The sequence below is a fragment of the Rhinoderma darwinii genome, chromosome 4 (genome assembly GCF_050947455.1).
Source record: "Rhinoderma darwinii isolate aRhiDar2 chromosome 4, aRhiDar2.hap1, whole genome shotgun sequence".
Lineage (NCBI taxonomy): Eukaryota > Metazoa > Chordata > Amphibia > Anura > Rhinodermatidae > Rhinoderma > Rhinoderma darwinii.
The window spans coordinates 83,542,680-83,567,542 of record NC_134690.1 but is presented as its reverse complement, the minus strand read 5'-3'; the positions used below and the strand labels follow the sequence as shown (position 1 = coordinate 83,567,542).

Sequence of the window (24,863 nt, the reverse complement as noted above, 5' to 3'; positions counted from 1 at the left end):
TAAGAAGTACTGTAGTTATTTTTCATTTTCATCATGTTGCTCAGCTCTGTACAGTATCTCTGGGTTTGTTTGTTTTGCTTGCTCTGAGCACGAGTACCATGTAAAGGACTACAGCACCCATGATTTCCCTTTCCTCTTCTAGGGAGTCCACTAGGGGATGTGTCTTCACACAGAAATGGTCTTTTGAAGAGGTTTCACTGTATTCACAGCTGCCTACATGCCCCTCTATTACAAGGTGTAAGGTAGTGCTGTAATTAATCACTGTCTGCTACATAGACACAGCTCTTCTGTTCTGCTGCTAGACTCTGCACTATCTGCTGCCCAGCATGTGATGTGTGACCTCCTGTACTAGAGAGAGGGGGGGATAACTACATGTTCAGTCTACTGAGGGTCAGAAAAGCAGGAGATAAACTACAGGAGAATAGTCATGTGACTTACTTACAGAGGCATTTCAGCTACAGACAGCACATTAGTAAGTGACTAATCTTACTGCAGTTCAGACATCTGCACACAATTTCTAAAGACCAGAAAACCCCTTTAAAGTTCATCATTTTAGAACTTATTTTAGTTCAGACTAAAACGTTCCACCCGCATGGCAATTAATCAGACATGGCAGGATATATTGGCTCAAATTGACTCCCATGTCTCACAACCTGCATGTGATCATTAAGAGGCTGAAAGATTACTGTAAGACCCTATAAACCTTTAGGCAAGATCATCCTTATACTATTCCAATAAAGGTATGACTGTATTGATCATATATGTGGCTACAGTGAATAAGGAGAGGTAGTCATAAATATAAAGCATACATAAGGTTTGGTCGATCTCTATGGTTTGCTAACATACATGCAAATATATTTTCTGTGGTCAGAAACCTGGATGTACCAACTATATTCGGACATAAGTGCCAGAGGGGAGCGACGGCCACTTAATCAGTTTACGTTTAAAAGGGACTGTCATATCAAGACAACCCCTTTCCGGACGCAATTTTAGGGCATATGGACGCCATAGAAAGTGGACTCCCAGATGGGACTCCCCTCTATTACTCAGAACGGAGCGCCTTTATAAACAGCGGCTCTGGAACAAGCTATAGATGTGTCACAGGATTGCTGAGAGTTTTTGAAACCAGACCCATGGTGATCAGCTGATCTTAAAGGGGTTGTCTCAGCACGACAAACTCTTTTAATTTGCAGGGCCTTTAAAGCAAAATGCAAGTGATACTCAAATGTAATTCATTTACCCAAACCAAGTGTACACATTTAAATCTGAAAATATACAAAAACAAAATAAAAAAAAGTCACAAGTCTATTATTTAGTAAATAAATACATTACAATCATCAGGTTACTCACAGAGGCACCACGAGTTTTGGGGGGCAATGGTAAAGGTGGCAAAGATGGTTTCCTCTTCACGGCTAGTTCAATGGCGCTCATTTCTTGGTCAAACATCTTCTTAATATTACAGCGCTCAACTAGCATGAGCCGCGGGAGGGTCTTATTCACTACACAGTTTGTGATATACTGGAAATGAGATGGAGACATATTGGTGAAGCATATACTGGACCAAGGATGAACGAAGAAATGAAAAAACATATGTGCAAATAATTTATTTACAAAGACTGCACTGGATTATTTTATAGAACGGTCTCCCAAGGATTGAACATATCGCACTCTAATCGATCACATCTAATTAGATGTGATCCTTTATAGGTGGATCCGGTGTGTCACAGACACGCAGGACCCGCCGACACTGAACTGGTAGGGTCCGCGGGATGGGCGATTCAGCGTAAAAACGAACGATACAGCGGTTCTGTATAGAGAATACAGAACAGCTGTATCACCAAAAGAAAAAACTTTTTTTAAAATAAAAACTAATTACAAAGTTACACCAAACACACTGAGGACATTTTTTCTATAAATAGTCAAAGGTGTACATAGCTTTTAAGGCCTGATTCACACGAACGTGTTAAACGGCCGTCCAACGGACCCATGTAATTCAATGTGGCCGTTCACACAGCCGTTGTTTCAACAGACCGTGTGAAGGGTCCGTGCGAAAATAGGACATGTCCGATCTTTTCACGCATCCCTCGACTCTCAACTATGGGGGATGCGTGACATCGCGTCTCGCAGCGCTGAGCACGGATGCACCTTGGACGTGACAAACTGCAATTTTTCACGACCGAAATGCGCAGCGCTCGTGTGAATCAGGCCTAAGAAACAAATGCCATGTTGCTATATTCAACACCTTGCACTAGGCCTATGAAATAATACCTCCTTGTATGGACAAAGTATAGTCTGTTTAATGCATCAACTTATCAAGTCATTGACTGCTATCATGTATACGAATAACGTACAAGATATTGATCTGCAAAACATTTAAAGTGGACAGCTACAGAGTTATTCTCCCCTAGATGCAATATGATATGCCAGGAGTCCATTGGCACACATTACAGCTTCGTACAATTCAGAAACTGTACAGATCCACAATATGGTGGTGGGCATGAGGTCAAAGATTATAAAGTATAAATACAAAAAGTTTAAAGAGGTAGTCTTATCATATGGGATCCGCAGCAGTGATTGGATCTGGTTCCCAAGAAGCTGGGCAGGGAAAATGTGGTATTACAATCACACCACTTAGATGATTGGTTGTCCTGGTAATACATGGACCATGCAAGTCTGCCAGATTGAGGACCACTGCTGGTAGAGGCTCTCTGCTCTGGCTCATAGACATATGCATAAGGGTTGTCCTGATGGGAGAACCCATTTATTGCACAATAGAGGGTCTTGAATATCCCTTTGAATAATTACAATGTTCTCTAAGGCAAATGGTTTGGAGACGGTCCTGAGACGATAGCACAAAGCCAGATGGCAGATGTTCCAAAACCACAGTGTCCATTTAAATATATATAATATTGCAGCCTATTGATATCTATACATATCCTTCACACTCTGCCATGGGTGAGTTAAATAATCCCTTTTAGGGCATTAAAATCTGATGGAGAAATGTGTAATGCTTCATTTAACCTACAGAGGGGCTGCAGCAATATGATCGTGTACACTGCAGATTTATGATGGATATGAGCGGATTGCAAGAGAATCTCCTTCCCCCTTCTAAATGAATTGTTCTCATTTTAATGTAAGTGGTTCATTGAACAATCTTTCATATTGATTTTCTTGCTTTACCATCACATTATTAGTTTGGCTCAAGGAAAGACCTTTCATCTGTAACCCCTCACCTGGAACTGTAATAAAGGATATTCCCCAAAAACATATTCCAGTCTCCCAATGACCTGGAGCACGTAATCTTCTGGATATACGTCTTCATCTTCACGGCCATGAATGGTTAACCGCTTTCGAATCGCTAGTTCAATCAATTTTATAGGGGTTAGGTTTGGAGATACCTGGAAGCTGAAGACATCCTGAATAGATAAAAAAAAAAAAATATGACAATGAAAGAATAGCAGAACTATGGACAACAGGCAAATGCTAAATTTCACAAAAATGGACTTGGGTTGATCTAATCATTTAATGCTGAAGGACCAAGGACGTCAGTACAGAGAACCCAGTGTTATAAATCAAATAAGAGGTGGCGACAGACAATATATTATGGGACGTAAATAAGTCCTCACCCATTTCAATACAGCTCACTTGTTCTCTACAGAGCTTGAACTTGCGCGTATTGTTTTTCCAGTGCAGTAATAGTGTGCAGGCAAAAAATTCAATTTTTTAACATGAGTGCAACATATACCTGGTGAACTACACCTCCCATTCTTATTATGGGACCTTCATCATTTGTTGACTAGACGTCAGAATTGTTCATTTTAAAGGGATTATTGAGAAACCAAACATTATTAGCAGTGTACTCACTACAGTATGTGAGTACACTGCTAATATACATTCCGGTCGCACTGATTCTGAGATTTTCATAGAATTTTATAGCGCTGCTGGGGGACTGAATGTCTAGTTGCACAGCCCTCTTTGATGACGATACGACTCTTCGTCATGTGACTGGCCCCGCTGTAAGCTATGTACTTGCTGTACTACTGTTTGTACATAGAGTAATGCAGAGACGGTCACACGATGAAGAGTCATATCGTCATCAAAGAGGGCTGCGCAACTAGACTTTCGGTCCCCCAGTAGCGCTATAAAACTATGAAAATCTCAAAAATCAGCCTGACCGGAGTGTACAGTATATTAGCAGCGTACTCACATACTAAAGTGACAACATTGCTAATCATTTTTGGTCCCCACATAACACCTTTTAGTTCTTTTTGGAACACATCCAAGTGGATTTTCTATTGTTCATAAACCATTCAAGGAATAAAAGTGGATGCACTTACAAAGTTTATGTATTTATATGTCATTCTGGGAAACAAATCTTGATCATAACAGAATGTTAGCCCTTGTATAAGGGAAGAGATAAGAAATGTCAGAGCTGCAGTATGCCATACTTTTCTAGCTTTAATAACAAAGAATAATCAGGGTTCCCAACAAGATGGTCCACCATATAATGGTTTTCAGCAGTTCTTCGCTGTGGAATTTATGAAATGACTTGGATTGCCACAAAAAAAAGGATGGAGAAAGCCTCATTGTACCTGACAGTTTTCAAAGTGGATGGCCACCACCAAGTTTCTACCAGACAACTTGTCTTGAACGTTATCCTGCATGGAAGACTCGAGTTCAGGAGGAAAAGTGCATTTAAGCCATTCCAACCAGGTCAAACTAAGCATGGACTGGATCTTGTCTTCACTTATCTTCCTCATCTTACTCCGAAATTCCTTGACCTCATTATCCTTAAGAGCATCAAATTCATGGAGACCTACAATTTATAAAAAAATAAATAATAATAAATCACTCAGAATACTATGGAGTACCTTGTGAAATCATAGACCATATTACTCAGGCAAAACTGCTATCAAGTACATGTTAGGGTAGGACCCAAATCAAAATCATGATTAATTGAACATGTAACCTCAATTACGATTAATAAACAATTTTAGGCCACACCCCTTTTGCATGCCACGCCATTGAGCCTGCTGTATCCTACTGTATATAATATACCTCCGACACTGCCCCTTACACAGTATAATGTCCATATAGCTGGCCCCACGCAGTATAAAGCCCCCATAGCGCCTAATAAAGATAAAATATATACTCACCTAACCCCGTTCCAACATTGAGTGAAGGAGATCCCTCTGCTCCTCCAGTCTGTGTGGCTCGGCGCATATTTTTAGATTCTGCGTGACTTCTGCCATGTACCGGCGTTTTATTGGTCCACGGTGTCCTCAACGCCCACCCCATTTACTTGTTTAGCCTCAATGCGCACGTGCCATGGCGAGCGAACAGTGTCCACCCCAAAGATATATACAGGGATGATGGGGATAATATAGAGGGACCCACATCACCCCTGTATATACCAGCCCACCATCATCCCTGGATTTAACCCCCATCATCCGTGTATATATACCATTAGGGCGGGCACTGTCCGTTTACCATGGCGTGCGGGCATTTAAGCTAAAAAAGTATATGGGCCGGGCATTGAAGACACCGTGGACCAATAAGCTGCCTGAAACTCCGGTATATGGCAGAAGTGCAGCGGACTCTGAAAATATACGCTGAGCCGCTCATGGCTCATCACAGACAGGCGCGAGGCAGTTAGGTCATTGCGTCGGTCTGCGATGAGCGGCCTATGTCACACAATGAATAGTAGAGCAGAGAACTAACTGTTCCCTGCTCTACCATAGGATTCAGCTGCATCTTCTGAGGATGCAGATACTGTTAAAGCCAGGGGGAAAAAAAAAAAAAGCGAACAAGACGCTCAAGATGACCTCGGTTATCTATAATAAATTTACGTTTTGTTTTTTTTCAATTAATTGCCGAGCCCTAGCCCGAGTTTTTGTCATCCCCACACGGATCTGTGAACATCGCGGTCTTGTGTATGGCGCCATATAAATGAATGGGTCGTGAGCATTATGCCTATAAGAGTGTATTCACACTTTTGTGGAAATATTTGCACAAACTGTGATCTGACCAAAACGTATGATTCCCCACCAAAAAATCTGCAACAAAAGTACAGTACATAGCAAGTAACTGGCTTTTTTACAAATCTGAAGCAGAAATTTTGCACCACGTCTAAACGTGTCCTTAATCTGCTATAAGTAGTTGGCTGAGAGGACCGGGTTGTATAGAACATAATAATTCTAGTAATATGGTTGCTTTGTATAGTTTTATATTTGACATGTCTATTAGAGATGGTATTGATTAGGAGACTTTAGCTCCAACTCCCAGTACACAATGCGCTAGTTTGTTTTTAATAAATGCCTATTTCCTCCGTCCAGCCCCCCACCCTTGTCTACCTTCAGGGTGCTGTCAGATGTTTGAAATCACTTAAAACAAGTTTCATGGAAATGAGCTCGTGATCTCGCTGTGTGCCGGAGAGAGAGATGGTGCTGGTTATCCACAGCTCTGGGTTTGGTTTAATACAGAGCTCTGCCACAGAGCTGTCAGGACTTGGGGGAGAGAGATCACATGCAGGAATGAATAGATCAGGTCCCCAGATGCTCAAATCTCTGGAAATCCAGGGTCTGGAACCACTAGGAACCTGCACCTGTGTGCATACTCTCCGTTTACTTTTTAACCCCAACATGCTTGCTCTATTTCTTCAGCAGATGTGTTTCTAGAGGTATTGAGACATTTGTATCTAGGCAGATTTGCCATTTAGGCCCCTGTTCACTCGGAGGAATTTGCAGGCAGAAAAAAAATCTGCCTTAAACAGATTTTGACCTGCCTGCACTTTGCCCCGGTTTTCGCCCACGGCCGTTGAGCACCGCGGGCAAAAAACGCAGCCAAAAATGTTTTTTCTGCCTCCCATTGAAATCAATGGGAGGTCAGCGGCGGAACCGCTTTTTTTCGCCACGAGCGACTAAAAGCCGCCACAGGAAAAAAACACTTCCGCATCCCGGACCTTTTCTGGCGCCGATTCAGACGTGGTTTCGGCATCAAAACTGAGTGAAAAAAAGCCTCCCGGCCCTTTTTGCCGCTAATTGAGCCACAAAACGCTGTGTGAACTGGCCCTTAGAAATTTGGTGACGTCCCGTGTGGGAGCACAATTTTACATTTGTTTGTCACTCAGGATGAATATAAAAACAAATAGCTAAATAGAATTTGGACAATTCTCGAGGACAACTTAAAGAGGCTCTGTCACCAGATTTTCAAACCCCTATCTCCTATTGCAGCAGATCGGCGCTGCAATGTAGATTACAGTAACGTTTGTTTTTTTTAAAAAACGAACATTTTTGGCCAAGTTATGAGCATTTTTATATTTATGCAAATGAGCCTCTTAAGTACAACTGGGCGTGTTTAAAGTTAAGTACAAGTGGGCGTGTATTGTGTGTGTAACATCTGGGCGTTTTTACTTTAGCCCAAGTGGACGTTGTACAGAGGAGTGTATGACGCTGACCAATCAGCGTCATGCACTTCTCTCCATTCATTTAGTCAGCACATAGTGACACTGCGTTGTTCACTATGTGCTGTCTTATACCGACATATTAATGTTACTGAAGTGTTTAGACAGTGACTAGACATTCCTTCCAGCCAGGACGGGATGTCTATTCACAATCCCGGCACTTCGTTAACGTTTGTTTGGTACTTACAGCAGAGCAAAGCGTAATCTCCCTGTAACCTGTCATTTACAGTGAGATCTCGCGAGATTACGCTTGCTGTGCTGTAAATACCACAGAAACGTTAACGAAGTGCCGGGATTGTGAATAGACATCCCGTCCTGGCTGGAAGGAATGTCTAGTCACTGTCTAAACACTTCAGTAACATTAATATGTCGGTATAAGACAGCACATAGTGAACAACGCAGTGTCACTATGCGCTGACTAAATGAATGGAGAGAAGTGTATGACGCTGATTGGTCACGGATTGGTCAGCCCACTTGGTCTAAAGTAAAAACACGCCCACTTGGGCATTAAGAAACTAATTAGCATAAAGCTAAAATCACTCCTAACGTGGTAAAAATAGATCATTTTTCTAATTAAAAAGCACTGCTGTCACCTACATTATAGCGCCAATCTCATTATGTAGGAGATAGGGCACTTATAGTGTGGTGACAGAGTCTCTTTAAGGACACAGCTGATTTTGGCCTTCAGGACATAGCGTATTTTTTTTCTGTAACGTACTAAAAATTCATGGTCATACTAGATGTCAACCAGTTTACTTAAAAAGTTGTAACTAAGTATTAGGCGCCAAAAGGGGGCATTGCTTTCTTAGAGCCACTGTATCCTATCTAGTGAATGGCAGGGGGTCACATCGGGGGCCTCCCACAAGCAGACCATGCTAATCCCTTTAACTAGAGCTAATTCATCTTTGATGTCCTTGACTTTAAAGGATGACTGCAGTCTAAAGTTTAGGAACAACCTGAACAATGTCTGATCCCCAAGAAATGTTGTTGTTGTCTTCCTTGCTTTTCTCCCAGATAGTCTACGGAACCACCAATAAAGACAGATGGACGGTTTGAAAATAAAATAGCGTTTCAATGTGTATTTTCTTAAGAAAAATTAAAATAATAATAATTCTACAATCCGTGAAACTAAACGAATCCACTTTTCATACTGGACAGTGGTGACCTAGGCAGACACAGATCATGACCAAACTAAAAAGGGGCAAAATTCAGTGATATCAGAAATGCAGTAGGGCCTGTAGAACTTAACAGAACATTAATAGAAAGCATTACCAGCAGTAGGTGCTTTCCAGTCTTTGCTGGGTTTTCCCCAGGAAGACAGAGAAGTAAAAATCTACCTTGATAAGAAACATTGAAGTTGAAAGGTTACATTTTATGACTTTATTTATAGAAGAGATCTATAGATATGCTAAATATAGAGAAGATGATCATGTCACAAGATCCAGCACAGTGGAGGGGATGCGTGGACCCGTCTAACCAGCATAGCACAATAAGGACTACTGTGACCTCACCCGATCTACTAAGTGAGAAGGGCAGTGAGGAGGAGAATGCCGAGAAGTGAAGCCTGGTCACACATTACCTTTCCCGATCAAGACTCCTATCTTGGAATCTAGCTTGTCTGCGGGATTGCAGCTCCTTGTCACCAGCTTCAGGACAGGCAGGAAGGGTCGTACATCACAGAGCCGTCGGCTCTCATCCTCCAGTTCTTCATGGACCGCTGTCTGGTTGACACATTGGAACATATAGGAGTCAATTTCCAGGAGCAGATGGAAGAGTGGATAACTTTGCGCTTTCTCCCACACAAGCTGTGAAACGAACAGGACATATATAGTAACAATGTTAAGGTTCTGTTTGAATGACCATGCACAGGTCTTCAAGGATCCAAAAATCTGGATTTGTTTTTCTTGACGAATAACATTTCCTAAAAACTAATGGTTAAGTTTATTCTACAAGGTGTTTTATTCTAAAAGTCTTTTAGCAAATAGTGGGCATTCTCTTGTGGTTTCAGATATACGAGCACAGCAAATTTAAAGTATAGCTAAACGTTCGACAAACTTCTGACATGTCATAGTGACATGTCAGAAGTTTGTATTGGTGGGGATCCGAGCACCGAGACCCCCTCCAATCGCTAGAACGAAGCAGCTGAAGTGCTCGTGTGAGGGCTCAGCTGCTTCGTTTCTGTTCGGCTTTTTCCGGAAAACCGATGTATCAGAGTACGGGCTCATAGACTTTCTATCGAGTCCGTACACTGATACATTTATTTCCAGAAAAAGCCGAACAGACACGAAGCGGCTGAGCCCTCACACGAGCACTTCAGCTGCTTCGTTCTAGCGATTGGAGGGGTCTCGGTGCTCGGACCCCCACCAATACAAACTTCTGACATGTCACTATGACATGTCAGAAGTTTGTCGAACGTTTAGCTACACTTTAAATTGGTTTTCTGGTACCTTAAAATTGATGGCCTATTCTTGGGATAAGCCATCAATATTCGGCACCCCAGTTTATCAGCTGTTCGGATGCTGTGCCTGGTATTACAACTCACATACACTTGAATAAATCGAAGCTGTAGTCAATTGTAATACCAGGCACAGCCGCTACTAAAAGTACGAAGCTGTGACTGGTAAACAGCGTAGGGAACGTAACTTTCGCCAAAACGCTGAAGCCCCTTCAAACAATTGATCGGTGGAGATGTCGAGAGTCAGCCCCCCATCGATCTCATATTTATCGAAGAATAGGCCATCAATTTAAAGGAATCAGAAAACATTCATTCCTAGCTAATGGCATTAATAAAATTACCAGCAGTAAATTCTCATTTGCAGTTGCTACCTGGCACCATTGAACGGCCCAGCCCAAGTATACAGAATATGAGATGTAGCTACACAAGCCTCCCATTCTGACCAACAGTGTATAATGCAGTGATGCTCAACGCGACATTACAGTTACGTATCATTAAAGCATTCAGTTTTGTCACGTCTTTGCCGCGGATCGCGGCACAAAACTGCGATGAGTATGTCCGGCAAAAGGACCTTACGACATAAGGTCACATTAACTTATCGCTGCAGTTCTTGTTACTGGTTAGAGACCTGCTGGTCACATGGCCGCAGGTCCTAGAACAGCAGCAAGATTCCAGAAAGAAGACGGAGGTGAGCAGCTAGGTAAGTATGAGGGGAAGTATAAGAAATGTTTAAGTGGTCTGAGGTCTATATTTAGAGGGTCTGTATTAGTTCAAGGGGTCTGTATTAGTTCAAGGGGTCTGTATTTAGGGGTCTGGTGTCTGTATTAGTTTAGGGGGTCTGGTCTGGGGGTCTGTATTACTTAAAGGGTAACTAAACGTTCAAACTTCTGACATGTCATAGGCACTGAGACCCCCACCAATCACTATAACAAAGTGGCAGAAGTGCTCATGTGAGCACTGAGCCGCTTAGTTTCTGTTCAGGTTTTTCCGGAAATCAATGTAGCGGGGTACAGACTCAATAGAAAGTCTGAGCCCGTACTCTGCTACACCGGCTTTCTGGGAAAAGCTGAACAGAAACGAAGCAGCTCAGTGCTCACATGAGCACTTCTGCCACTTTGTTATAGTGATTGGTGGGGGTCTCAGTGCTCGGACCCCCACCAATCAAAAGTTTGTTGAACGTTTAGTTTCGCTTTAAGATAGTCAGGTCTGGTGTCATTATTAGTGTAGGGGGTCAGGTCTGGGGTCAGTGTTTAGGGGTCTGGTGTCTGTATTTATTTAGGGTGCTTGTTCTGGGTTCTGTATTTGTTTAGGGTGGTCTCGTCTGGGAACTGCAATAGTTTAGGAGGTCTTGAGTCTGTATGTATTCTAGGATCTAGTCTGGGGTCCGAATTTATTAGTCTGAGTAAAAGGGGTTGTTCCGGCATGTGGTTAAGTCATCAGTATGAGAAACCGGTCCATGCCCGGACAACCCTTTTAATGTATGGGCCTGGGCATTGGTGTCTGAATTTTTGTGTTTCTATAGAGGCTGGAAATGGCTGCAAAAGTGATGGGCAAAGATGTCTCATCAGGAGATTTCGCCATAACGGTCTATGTCAGATGGAGAAGAAAAGAGAATGACTCCCATCAGAGAAGACATCACTTGTGAGTCACTGGATCTATGGAGGATCTGTCCCCTCTCCTGACATGTCTATTGTAGAAAATCCTCGTATTCCATATAAAGTCTTTGGTGTACACAGGACTAATAGACAAATGCGTGTTAACATTCCCATTGTCAACAGGATGTGTCCCTACACAGGGTGAAACTGTTAGCGATGGTTGGAGACTGTCAGTATGTAGGTTCACAGCCCTTTGACAAGGGGAATCAGAACACCCATTTGTCAATGCTTGCACAGAAAGGTAGTGTTCACTATAGACACGGCAGAGTGGCGGTGTGGTAGGGGGGCCCAAGTTTGTGGAACAGCCCTGGGCCTATGGTCTACTTAATCCGCCACTGCTGCAATGTACACCATCAAAGAGCAGAATATTACATTCATCCAAGGCTGGGGTCAAGGGATAGGCACGTACGCATACACACATGACTTTTACACAGCTGTTTCAGTGTGCTTCATATATTTTTTTTTATCTAATAACAGGTTTAGACAAAGAAAAAAATACGGACACACACATCATTACTTTTAAAGATGGGAAAGACACCAGTGCTACCAAAAAATAGGAGGAAACAGTATCTCTTTTGTTCTGTATGGTTTGGCAGAGTACTCTGTGTACAGGAGCACTCATACCAAATTCTGGGGAAGGCATCATATGAATTTGCCTTCCACTAGGGAAACTGGTCCACACCTCAGGCACAGGAGGGTGGCATGTGGCCCACAGACCCCCAGTTGGGCATCAGTGGTATATTATCTGAATGCCACTTTTAATGTGTTGTTTGAGCTATGTATTCCAACCCTAATAAGATCTACCAAATTCCTCAAATATACTATTGGGAAACTTCTCTTGATGAATAGCACTAATGGTTTTGCTTTACATTCAGTATACAGTGAATAATCTGGTAAACCGGTATTAAACTTTTAGGGAAAAATTTGAAATTACCTGTTTAATCTGTGATATGGAGGCATCCCGCGGCACCACCATCTGCACATAGATTCCAGTGGGGAGTAAGACATCCACAGACACATTTGGAAGAAGCTGTGTATCGGCCGCCCAAATGTCCATGGGATCCGAAACAGTGGGAGGCATTTTGTAGGATGAGGTACTACCTGTGAAACATGGCCCTGGAAGGAGACACACAATATTAGTGTCATTATGTGGGGCGTTACTTTACATGGCTACAAGTCTAGTCAAAAGAATGAACTTTGAAATGGAATCCGATTCGTCACGGTGTAACATATGCTCCAACAACTTTACACATTAAGTGAACACATACTTACAGATGAAATATACAGTAAATGTTTGGGTTTAAAGAATATATACACATTGCAACCAATTTTTTTTCTATTGATTCAATGTATCTAAAATAATAAATGAAGAAACTGTGCAAATAGTCTTGTTAAAAATGTTCCTACCATTTTGCATCTGCGGCTTGGCAAAACCGTGACATGTTAATACACAGCCTTAGGTCCTATGCACACAACTCTTTTACGTTTCTATTTTCACAGAGCCGTAATAGAGCACCCATAGAGATGCATAAGGCCTTTACTTTACCTTCATTTGCCTTAGATTTCATATAAACGTTTATTTTTCTGTCTTAAAGGAAATACCTCGGATGTCACCATATGAAATCGGAGAGATGGAGAGGTACCGTAAGGCAAAGACGAGTGCCGCAGTATGATGCTCCGTCGCCATATGTAGAAGATATTCTCAATTACAGACAATGCATTAAATAGAACCTTTAACTACCCCAGACCTGTGCAGCTGAGTGCACCATCTTATAGGCGCTGCTGCACAGAACTTGGGGCACTTTAAAATCGTTGTGCAGTCTAAGCCGTTCTGGAGAGATCGATGCCTTTAAATTTGGCGCCCGATATGTAAATTAGCCCCTGTACTGTCAGTGGGGAGTTTTAGTACATGAAAAGGCAGGGGTAGTCAGAGCTCTGACACGGTCCAATCAGCTGCGGACAGTCTCAGAGCGGCTTCTACGGTGTGATCTCTCTGCTGCAATTGGAGGATATAAAACACCTTTATTTGTTTTTATTACAATTTTTTTTACTTTTTAAGACACAGCTATGTATCCTGGATACATAGAAGCTGTATCTTGCACTCAGAGCAGAATCAGTCAGTTCAGCGGGACTAACGGGTTCAGTGACAGTGGGTCCTGAGTGTCTCTGAGACACAGGATCCAGCTATAATCCATCACATCTAAATTATGAACTTAGATGTGATCGATAACCAGTGGATCCTGTGTCTCAGAGACACGCAGGACCCACTGTCACTGAACCCGTTAGTCACGCTGAACTGACGGATTCCGTCTAAGCGCAAGATAAAGCTTCTATGTATCCAGGTAACATAGAAGCCATGTCTTAAAAAATAAAATAAAAACATAGAAAATACACAGAAGACACTCCCCCCTCCTCCTCCTCACAATCTTGTAACTGGCTGTCAGACAACTGGCTGCAGAAGGAGCCTTCCACCACCGCTCTGACTGCAATCCGAAACAAAGATTGTAAAGCCCCACCCACTTTGGCAAACTCCCTTTTTTTAAAAAAAAACTTTTTGGCACCATCAGCATAAATATGTATAATTTTTCAGCAATTACTAACATTAATGGAAAGCATAAAAGTACTTGTAACAAATCAGTCCCTGAGAAGTGTCCATGTTGCCAAGGCAGAGTCCAGCCTTTATTTTCCAAACTTCAAAAGGGAAAATTAAATAGGTCTTGATTGGTTTCAATTCCACTTAAAAAAAAAATTGTACATATAGATAGTCTGGAGAGTTATAAGCCGGGTTCACACAGTTTTTTGCAGGCGGAAAATCTGCCTAAAAATTCCGTTTGGAAGTTTGAGGCAGATTTTCCTCTGCCTGCACGCCGATTTTCGCCCGCGGCAATTGAGAGCTGCGGGCATAAAACGCAGCGAAATACGCTTTCTCTGCCTCCCATTGATGTCAAAGCCGCGTCAAAAAACTTAGTGTGAACATACCCTAATAGTAAGGACTGCACAGTCCTCTCTATATGGGTGGGGCTCAATAGGGCACAATACAGTGGCACACAGAGTGCCTATGGTTCTGTAATATGGATTCATGGGGACTTGGGGTGCTGCCATACAAGATTAGTATGCTGTTTCCCACTATGATTATCAAAGGATCCGATTTACTTTAGAATTATTGTAGATGGTTGCAAAACAATGAATGAAGAGTGTTTACATAGTGGTTTTAAATAGCAGGCAAACAAGAGCAGTTTGATAATGGGTGTCCAGTGATTCCTATGTTGACAACAGGAACTAGCTCCTCATAGCTATCTCCCAACAGGGCTCTTTTGATATCACACATTTTTTATCCATCAGGGTAAATGAAATGATGACGCCAGTTGAAGATGGTCGCTTTGGATCATTTCCAGATGAATATAGCAAGATGACGTAGCATCGTATGCAAAAGCAAGTGTCAACTCAACATTACATAATAGACAAATTTGTAAGTCTAAACAAGACACATGGCCAAACAAATAGCAGAGGACTCTACATACAAGCGCTAGGTAAACCATACCAAAATATAGAGTATGTAGCCAGAAATATAGAAGAATATAACAATTTTATTACACAAATATGACAAACACTTTAAAAAACATATAAAGACAAGACTCTAGTACAAACAATGTGGTGTTATAGAGCGAGACATGGAAATTGCTGGATAACGTGTAAAGATAGAAAGTCTGTACTGAATAACCGCAAAATCTATTGTAGACCCAAAATGGGTTCTATATGGATTACCTCTAGTGCCCTGTAAACATTATTGACTGATGAAAGTGGAGATAAGAGAAAGTGTCAGCCAGAAGGCAGCCTTAGCCATTACAGCAAAAAATATTTAAAGAGGCTCTGTCACCAGATTATAAGCGCCCTATCTCCTACATAATGTGATCGGCGCTGTAATGTAGATAACAGTGGTTTTTATTTTGAAAAACAATCCTTTTTGAGCAAGTTATGACCTATTTTAGATTTATGCTAATTAGTTTCTTAATAGACAGCTGGGCGTGTTTTTACTTTTGACCAAGTGGGCGTTATACAGAGGAGTGTATGAGGCTGACCAATCAGTGACCAATCAGCGTCATACACTTCTCATTGTTCCAACCCATTGTTACAGTGTGATTGTTCCAGCCCAGCTTCTTTCACTCAGTGACCAATCAGCATCATGCACTTCTCTCCATTCATTTAGTCAGCGCATAGTGACACTGCGTTATTCACTATGTGCTGTCTTAGGCCTCATGCACGACCGTAAAAACACCCGTTATTGCGGGTCGTAATTACGACCCGCAATAACGTGCTCATAGACTTGTGTTAGCCACAGGTACCTTCTCGTTATCTCACGAGAAGGTGCCCGTGCCGTTAAAAAAATAGAACATGTTCTATTTTTCTATTTTACGGGCCGTGCTGCTATACTTTATAATGACAGCACGGCTCGCAAAAGCGGCCGGCCGTGCCCGCCCGTGCTCGTAATTACGAGTCGTAATATGGTCACTAGAGGTAATCCGTATAGAACCCATTTTGGGTCTACAATAGATTTTGCGGTTATGCAGTACAGACTTTCTATCTTTACACGTTATCCATCAATTTCCATGTCTCGCTCTATAACACCACATTGTTTGTACTAGAGTCTTGTCTTTATATGTTTTTTAAAGTGTTTGTCATATTTGTGTAATAAAATTGGTATATTCTTCTATATTTCTGGCTACAAGCTCTATTTTTTTGTATGGTTCATATAGTTATGGAGCTGCCTGCAGGGTAAATCATGGGGGGGGATGTTGGTTTCAAAAACATCACTCAGCCTTTAACAACTGCTTTTGGAGTTTATATATTGATTATTCAAGCGCTAGGTAACTGGGAAAGAATGCATTGGGAATATATGTACTTCACTTATAGTTAGCGGACACTAGGCTGGAGAAATTGGCTGATGTTAACAGGCTAAAATCCAAAAATTCCATTGAACATAATAAAATGCACAACCGATTACAGCAACACCCTAGAAAGAGACAACTGCTAAACTTAGCTGCTGTGGCAAGGGTTAATGCGTGACACAGTCATGAGGCAATACTAATAATATCACTTCCCTTAATTGTGTACGACAACAAACGAGATCATGTCAGCTGAACACAACCGGCATTGTCCTAGACTAGAAGACGAGGAGTGATCCTGGGCCGGGGCCAAAGCTCAGACAATCCGAGGCAGCTCGTGAGCGAATACGTGAGATTAAAAGTAAGGACCATGGGAGCGTTGCAGCAGTACAGGAAAGAGAAAAAATAGAATTCACTATAGAAACCAGAGCCCCCCCCTCACCCTCATCTCACAAGTGCAACATTATACATTGTAGGGGACAACTGGGGATACTGTATAGCGGTGAAGATCAGGTGTTAAAAAGTCACCTTACAATCCATTGCCCTTATAGTGGACGATCATCATGGTAAGAAGCGCCAAATTTTCACAGCCAAGAACATCTGCAGGCTGCGCAGTGAATAAGTGACGGGCATCCCTATGGGAATACCATGCAGATTGCTCGGAATTAATCACTGCCTCGTTTCAGGTCCGCGCAAGCACAGTATCCTCCTGCCCATGCAACGAGTACCTGCTGCCTGACTGAACGGAAACAGCAAAGTGTGAGGACTCACGTCAAGAGCATGAGGCAGCTACAAAAACAAAAATACCCTTCTTAGGCTATGTTCACACGGGGTCTTTTGCCGAGTTTTTTGACGCGGAAACCGCGTCGCAAAACTCGGCAGAAACGGCCCGAGAACGCCTCCCATTGATTTCAATGGGAGGCGTCGGCGTCTTTTTCCCGCGAGCAGTAAAACTGCCTCGCGGGAAAAAGAAGCGACATGCCCTATCTTTGGGCGCTTCCGCCTCCGACCTCCCATTGACTTCAATGGGAGGCAGGAGAAAGCGTGTTTTATGCCCGCGGCGCTCAATGGCCGCGGGCGAAAAACGGCGCGATAATTGCTGTTCACACGGAGTATTTTGGGTGAGGAATATCTGCCTCAAAATTCCGTTTGGAACTTTGAGGCAGATATTCCTCCCCCAAAATACTCAGTGTGAACATAGCCTAACACTTCCAATCATACAATACCCAATGCTGATACCGTCAAAGTATGGTTCCCAGAAGGTATGAGAAATACGGCCTCCCGCTAAACTTCCGTATCACAGATCTTTAACCAGTTTAATGCAATGTATAGATGATAGAGAGGCTATTTCATGATAGTCCGTTGAGTTACATCACGTCAAAGAAGGGAATACGTTATTAAAGGGTGTTGTATGAAATTATAAAAAAACATGGCTGATCTGTTACAGAAACAGCGCCACTCTTGTTCATGGGCAGTGTCTGGTATTGCAGCTCAGGTCCATTGCAGTGAATCCACTTGTAACTCATGGTTATTCGAGCTACGGTCACTGTCCGGTCAGTTGAATATGCTGCCGTATGTAAGGGGAACATATTTCAGCTACAGATACATATTCACATTATCCAAAACGGCATAAAAATTTTAGGAGCAATTAAAGAATACAGTAGACTCCTAGTCATGAGTCTCGTGTATTCATGAGGGCAGTGCTACCCCCACCTCTTCTCCGCAGTAACTAACAGGCTGTGCATATACATATACACAGTAGCCCGTCAGCCACCACGGAGAGCGACAGGTAGACACAGAACGGTCATCAATTCTATTACCTAAACGACACAAACATTTTTGGATAATAGGAGTACGGATCTGTAAACTTATTAGCATCACTTTTCGCTGACAATACACAAAACGTTAAATCCCATTTCAAAATCTCAAGGCTAATCTTACAGAAAAAGTATTATAGCATCAGGTGATCAGTACTGACCGGATTTACGTTGAATACTCCGACAATAATATAAAAAGAAGAGCAATGTGTAACTGGAGGCTGGCACACAGGGAACTGGCAGGACATGGCGCATACAGAGAAACTCCAATACAATGATGGATACTGTATATACACAATACATGACCCACGTTAAATCAGATTACACGAAGACGCTCGAGATGTTCCAGCTTTACAACATTGTTCGGTTCAGACGTAGAACTTTTCCCTGACACTGAAAGTTCCCATGATCTAGTTAACCATATCCACGTAAATCTACTTCACCACGGTCAGGTCCTAGAAACAAAAGTGGACATGTTGCACAGTAATACATTAAAAAGCAATACAAAACAATATTTAGAAGAACGCTTAGCTAGTAGACCAAACCATGCGAGCGCCTACTTTATGCCATCTAAATTGCATGAAAACACCTTGGCATAGTAGTATTCCATACCCCTTAAGGTACAAAATTCTTAAAGGGAATGTATAAAATCAGAAAATTACCTAAATCAACTTTTTTTTTTTTTTCAAACACGCTATATGGACAAAAGTATTGGGACACCTGAACATTACACCTACAGGAGCTTTTTTTTATTACATCCCTACTCATTGATATGGAGTTGCCCCCACCCCCCTTTTCAGATAAAACAGCTTCCACTCTCCTGGGAAGGCTTTCTACAAGATTTTGTAGTTTGTCTGTAGGAATTTTTGCCCATTCACCCAGAAGAGCATTTGTGAGGTCAGACATTGACGTTGGATGAGGGTCTGGCTCGTAATCTCCGTTCTAGCTCATCCCAAATGTCTTCGATGCTGTTCAGGTCGGGGTTCTGTGCGGTCCAGTCAAGTTCTTCCACACCAAACTCACCCTACCATGTCTTTATGGACCTTACTTTGTGCACTGGGGCACAGTCATGCTGGAACAGAAAAGAGCCTTCCCCAAACGGTTCCCACAAAGTTGGAAGCTACAATTGTACAAAATGTCTTGGTTTGCTGAAGAATTAAGATTTCCTTTCACTTGAACTAAGGGGCCTAGGCCAATACCTGAAAAATAACCCCATTATCCCTCCTCCACCAAACATTACAGTTGGCACAATGCAGTCAGGCAGGTGACGTTCTCCTGGCATTCACCAAACCCAGACTCGTCCATCAGACTGCCAGATAGAGAAGCGTGATTCATCACTCCACAGAACACGTTTCCACTGCTCCAGAGTCCAGTGGCCGCATGCTTTACACCACTAAATCCGATGCTTGGCATTGTGCTTGGTTATGTAAGGCTGGCATGCAGTTGCTCGGGCATGGAAACCCATGCCATAAAGCTCCCGGCGCATAATTTGTATGCGGATGTTAATAACTGTAGTTATTATCAGCAGTGCGTTAGCGACTATAATGCACTTATGCGCCTTAGCACTCTGATTCAGCTCTGTAACTTTACGTGGTCTGACACTTCGTGGCTGAGTTGCTGTGGTTCCTAAACACTTCCACTTTGCTATAATACACCTCCTAGTTGATCGCAAAATATCTAGGAGGGAAACTTCCTGAATGGTGGCCTCCTATTACAGTACCACGCTGGAATACAGTGATCTCTGTACAACGACTCATTCTTCACAAGTGTATGTAAAGGCGACTGCATGACTAGGAACTTTATTTTACAGACCTGTGGCAACGGGACTGAATGAAACACCTAAATTTAATGATTTTTGAAGAGGCGTGTCCCGATACTTTTCTCCATATAGTGTATTCTTAAAAATTGTTGTTAGTGGTTGTTTTTTTTTTTTCAATGTCTTTATCTATATTGAACAAAATTCCTGGGTGCTAGCCATAAACCACCTTATTCAGGACTCTCAAGAAAATCCCTCACCGGGAGTTTAAGTCTACCAGTATGGCCAGATTCACACGAACGAGTGCAAACTTGGACGTGAAAGATTATGATGGATCCGTGAAAAACAGAGAAAAGTAAGACATGTTCTACTTTTCAACGGACCCTTCACACGGTCCATTGAAACAACGGCCGTGTGAACGGCCCCATTCAAATACATGCGCCCGTGTGACGTCTGTTTTAAGTGAGACATGGATGGGAATGAATGTAGTCACTAACATATGGTTCGATCAATAATAGGGAGCACAATTATTTTTTCTAAGGTAGCAGTGGGCCCCCATGCAGATGCACAAGTTGCCCATATCGTATGTCTGCCCCGTTTTGGAAAACTGAGAAAGACCCGAACTACTAGTGTATACCCCAAACTAAGGCGCTAATAATTACATATATACGTAGTCATGTGAATAATCCAACCATCATTAGTTCATTTTTAATAACAGAAGACACTTTTCTCATAATAATGAAGAGGCAGCAATGCCCTTGGTGTTGTACGCAGGCCCGGAGCTCATTTTCTGCCTCTCATAAGTACAAAGCTTCAGTTCAGTCTAGTTGAACTCTAGAGATTTTTGAGCAGACTCGGGTCTATGACAGCAGAGTTCTCCATTTCTTAACACAGCCGGCAGAGAAGGGAAAACCACTCAAACCACAAGATCCAGGTCCTTTGTTGCAGCATCAAAGCACAAAACATCAAACGGCACGCTGATTTCTCAATTTGGACGCCGCTTGTCAGCAAAGCTAATTGGTTGCAGGAGAATGCGGCACATAACAGCCCAAATGATGATTAGATGCGATCTAGAATATGACGTGTGACTGCCCATTTCCTCTCTATTGTGGAGCAGATATTTATAGTGTTCCTGCAGAACAGGACTGTGACATTTCACTATCTAACTAATTATCAGCCTGATTAAAAGAAACAAAAATTGTACGTCAGGTGGGTGTCAAGTCTAAAAATAAGAAAACCCGCTTCTCATTTAAATGAAAAGAAAAGACACTCAACTATATCTGAATATGTGCTTTAAATGTGTTTCATCAGGATAACCCCTGTCCGTATGTCCTGTTAGGGTATATGGACTTGATGGAGAGGGTCCCATGTAATACTAAATTTACTACCACGTGTTTGGCTAGCTGCAGCTTCCCCTGGAAAAATCACCCGTTTGCCAGAGTGCCGGGAGCCAGACCTGTGGTGATCCGCTGATGGGGATGTCTGTGGTGAGAAAACCCCTTTAAGAAAAAGCAGTGCATGTGGAAGAAGTCATATCAGCCAAAAATGTATTTGAGTTAAAAACAACAAAAACAAACGAACACACAAAAAAAATTCAACAACTAGACCTCATGATGGTTTCATCCTATTCGATCTAGTTGTTAGGCTTCGTTCACATCTGCGTTGGGGTCCCGTTCTGTAGTCGACTACGCTATTGCTTCTGGCAAAACGACGGGTCCGGTGCACAACAGAGACAAAACGGAAACCATGGGCACCAAATCAGTCACCATTGAAATTAATGGTGATGGAAACGGAAACTTCTGGTTTCCATTTGAGTCAGTTTGCGTCTGTTCAGGGTCTCGTTCTGACGGAAAGCTCAGACGGAACGTCAGAACGGGACCCCAATGCAGATGTGAACGAAGCCTTAGAAACTCTATTCAGCCATTTATTAGTTATATTGGTTTCGGACTCCTCTATAGCATGTTTGCTATTGAGCAATCCAGATAAGCTGGGTGACAACCTCTTGTGAGAGCTGTAATGGAGCCATATTCGTTGTCATTCAGCTTTACAGAGAAAGAGATATAACTAAAAAAGAAACGGATTAAAATTTTTAGCCGTTTGACAGAAGGAAAAAAATTGAAGATTTATATTTGCTGTGATATTTCTCTTGGGTATCATGCACACGACCGTAGCCATGTGCACGGCCGTAATTTTAGGGTCAGCCGATCGCGGAGTGTCACCCACAAGCCGCCCGCAAATCGCGGGCCGTGCACATGGCCGCAGCCATTATTTGCTATGAGCCTGGACTGCAGAACACGGCCGTAATAAGACATGTCCGTTCTTTCTGCGGTCCGGGCTCCTGGGCCATGCACAGACCGTGGAAACCACGGTCGTGAGCATGGCCCCATAGGAATGAATGGGGCCGCAGTTCTCCCCTGGATTTTCGTGTGTATGGGCCCTTAGGCCTCATGCGGGTCTTTGCATCCGCAATTCATCCGCAAAAATGTGGATGAATTGCGGACCCGTTCATTTCTATAGGCCCATGCACACAACCGTAGTTTCAACGGTCCGTGCATAGGCCAAGAGCCCGGACTGCAAAAAAATAGGGCAAGTCATTATACGGTCTGGATTTGCGGTCCGGGCTCATTGAAATCAACGTGTGCACAGTCCGTGAATTGCGGACAGCCCATGAATGACAGTCCGCAGCCGTCCGTGCCGTAATCACGGACCTTGCACACAGCTATGACCGTGCGCATGAGGCCTTAAATATGTCTATGTCTACAAGCACCTGTAGTTACCTGATTAAAAGGGTTGTCTCAACAAAAACATTGGTGGTATATCACAGATTTATGTCATCAATGTCAGACTGGTGGGGTCCGACCATTGTGATGCCCAACAAATGCTAGAACAAAGTGGCAGCTACTATGATGTGGCTTCATGAAAAAAAGCAGAGCGGAGCCAACATGGCCCGTTTCTTTCCTAGCGCAATGACCACTTTATTCTAGTTAGCGGCTGGGATCACAGCGGTTCAAACCCCACTGAATGGACCTTGGTGGCATATCCTAGCGATAGGCTGCCAGCGACAACTGCCATCAGGTTATCCCAAGGTTATAGAAGGGAATCCCTCCACTTAAAATATTCCTAATTGGCTACTGCCAACTATGGCTCTCTACTCTTGCAAGCACCGATTCACATGTGCCCACTGATTTCAATGTATTGCCTGTAATAAAATATTTTCCCTGCAGCAACAATATCTCAGAGGAGCACTCAATGTCCACATACACCACAACCCTTGACACCAGATTATATTATACAGTATGACCACTATGTGTATGTTTGGTATTTGCAGTGGGTGATGAACACAATAAAGAGCACTATGGAAAAAAGAAGAAGAGAAAAAGGAAATACTAGTATCACAAACTGATATCTCAAGATTTACTTACAGCAAGTTAAGGGTTCTTGGGTTGGTCAAAGCCTGGGAGTTCTAGCAAACGACTTAAAACCTACTGCCTTGATGTTTTATGCACTATTCATGAATAAAAGAGAACACATATTTCCAGGAAATGTAACATTTCTTCCTGGTATTGCAAAATAAAAAGGAAGGAGGTAAAACAAACACTGGAGTCCTGCGGAGCAGATCATTTATAACATGATCAAGAGGCAGGATCTTGAATAAGACTCTTTGAAAATACAAACCACAAACCAAACACTTGCCTGTTACAAGTAGCTGCAGCCTACAAGGACACGGCTCGTTCTTCTCATACATTTCAACTACTATTTCTCCCGATGACAGCTTGTCAATGGCAAAAAGGAGAAGTGCAAAGTGTTTGGAAGCTTTCAGTATACAATGCTGATCTACTATAAAAATGTATTACAAGACAAGACTACGAGCAAAAAAAATATCGTGGGCAGCAGCAAGTGTGTGTGTGTGTAAATATATATGTATATATGTGCGCACACACACACACACACACACACACACACACACACATATATATATATATAAACTATATAACTAATAAAAACAAACACTTGCCCTGTTTCCCTGATCAACTCCTTTATTATTAGAAAAACAATGAAAACACGAAAAAAACCAAAAACTATACATAATAGGTATCGCTGCGTTCGGAACGGCCTGATCTATAAAAAGATCACATTATTTTTACCGCACGGTGAACACCGTAAAAATTTTTGATAAAAAACAACAGCATTTTATTTTCTGGTCATCTTGTCTCAAGAAAAAAGTAATAAAAAGTGATCAAAAAGTTGCAAGTAACGCAGAATGGTACCAATAGAAACTACAGTTCGTCACACATAAAGTAAGTCCTCCCGCAGCGATATCAACTAAAAAATAAAGTTATGGCTGTCAGAAAATGGCGACACTAAAACATGTTTTTTTTTTAGAAAAGAGTATTATTATTGTGTGATCGTAGTGAAACGTAAAAAAACGATATAAATTTGGTGTCGCTGTAATCGTATCGACCTGCAGAATAAAGTTAACATGTTGTTTATACTGCACGGTGAACACTGTAAAAAATAAAACAAAACTGCGTTTTTTGGGTTTCCTCATCTCCCCAAAAATTTTATAAATAGTGATTTAAAAAAAAAAAAAAAAAAAAAAAAAAAAAAAAAATCACATGTACCCCAAAATGGAACCAATAAAAATTACAGCTCGTTCCACAAAAAACAAGCTCTCACACAGCTCCGTCACCGGAAAAATAACACGTTATGACTCTCAAAACGCAATGATGCTAAATGACGGCCCAGACTAGTGAAATTCTACTGGACCTAAAAAATTAAATACCCCACATCATCATTTGCTGGACCCCACAGGTGGAGATGAGGAAACTTTAGGG

The 24,863-nt window shown here is 42.2% G+C and overlaps 1 protein-coding gene across 2 annotated transcripts in view; it reads right to left on the bottom strand.

Annotated features, from left to right (window-relative positions):
• The window catches only part of PIK3CB (phosphatidylinositol-4,5-bisphosphate 3-kinase catalytic subunit beta), a 169,868-nt gene that overhangs the window by 56,464 nt on the left and 88,541 nt on the right, over positions 1–24,863 (bottom strand). For both annotated transcript variants that reach the window (XM_075861286.1, XM_075861285.1), the window contains 5 exons: positions 12,507–12,688; positions 9,042–9,267; positions 4,593–4,816; positions 3,234–3,416; positions 1,351–1,518 (listed from right to left, as the gene is read on the bottom strand). In XM_075861286.1, the coding sequence (XP_075717401.1) occupies positions 1,351–1,518; positions 3,234–3,416; positions 4,593–4,816; positions 9,042–9,267; positions 12,507–12,653 (948 nt within the window). In that variant the 5' untranslated portion in view covers positions 12,654–12,688. The remainder of the gene's footprint in view (positions 1–1,350; positions 1,519–3,233; positions 3,417–4,592; positions 4,817–9,041; positions 9,268–12,506; positions 12,689–24,863) is intronic.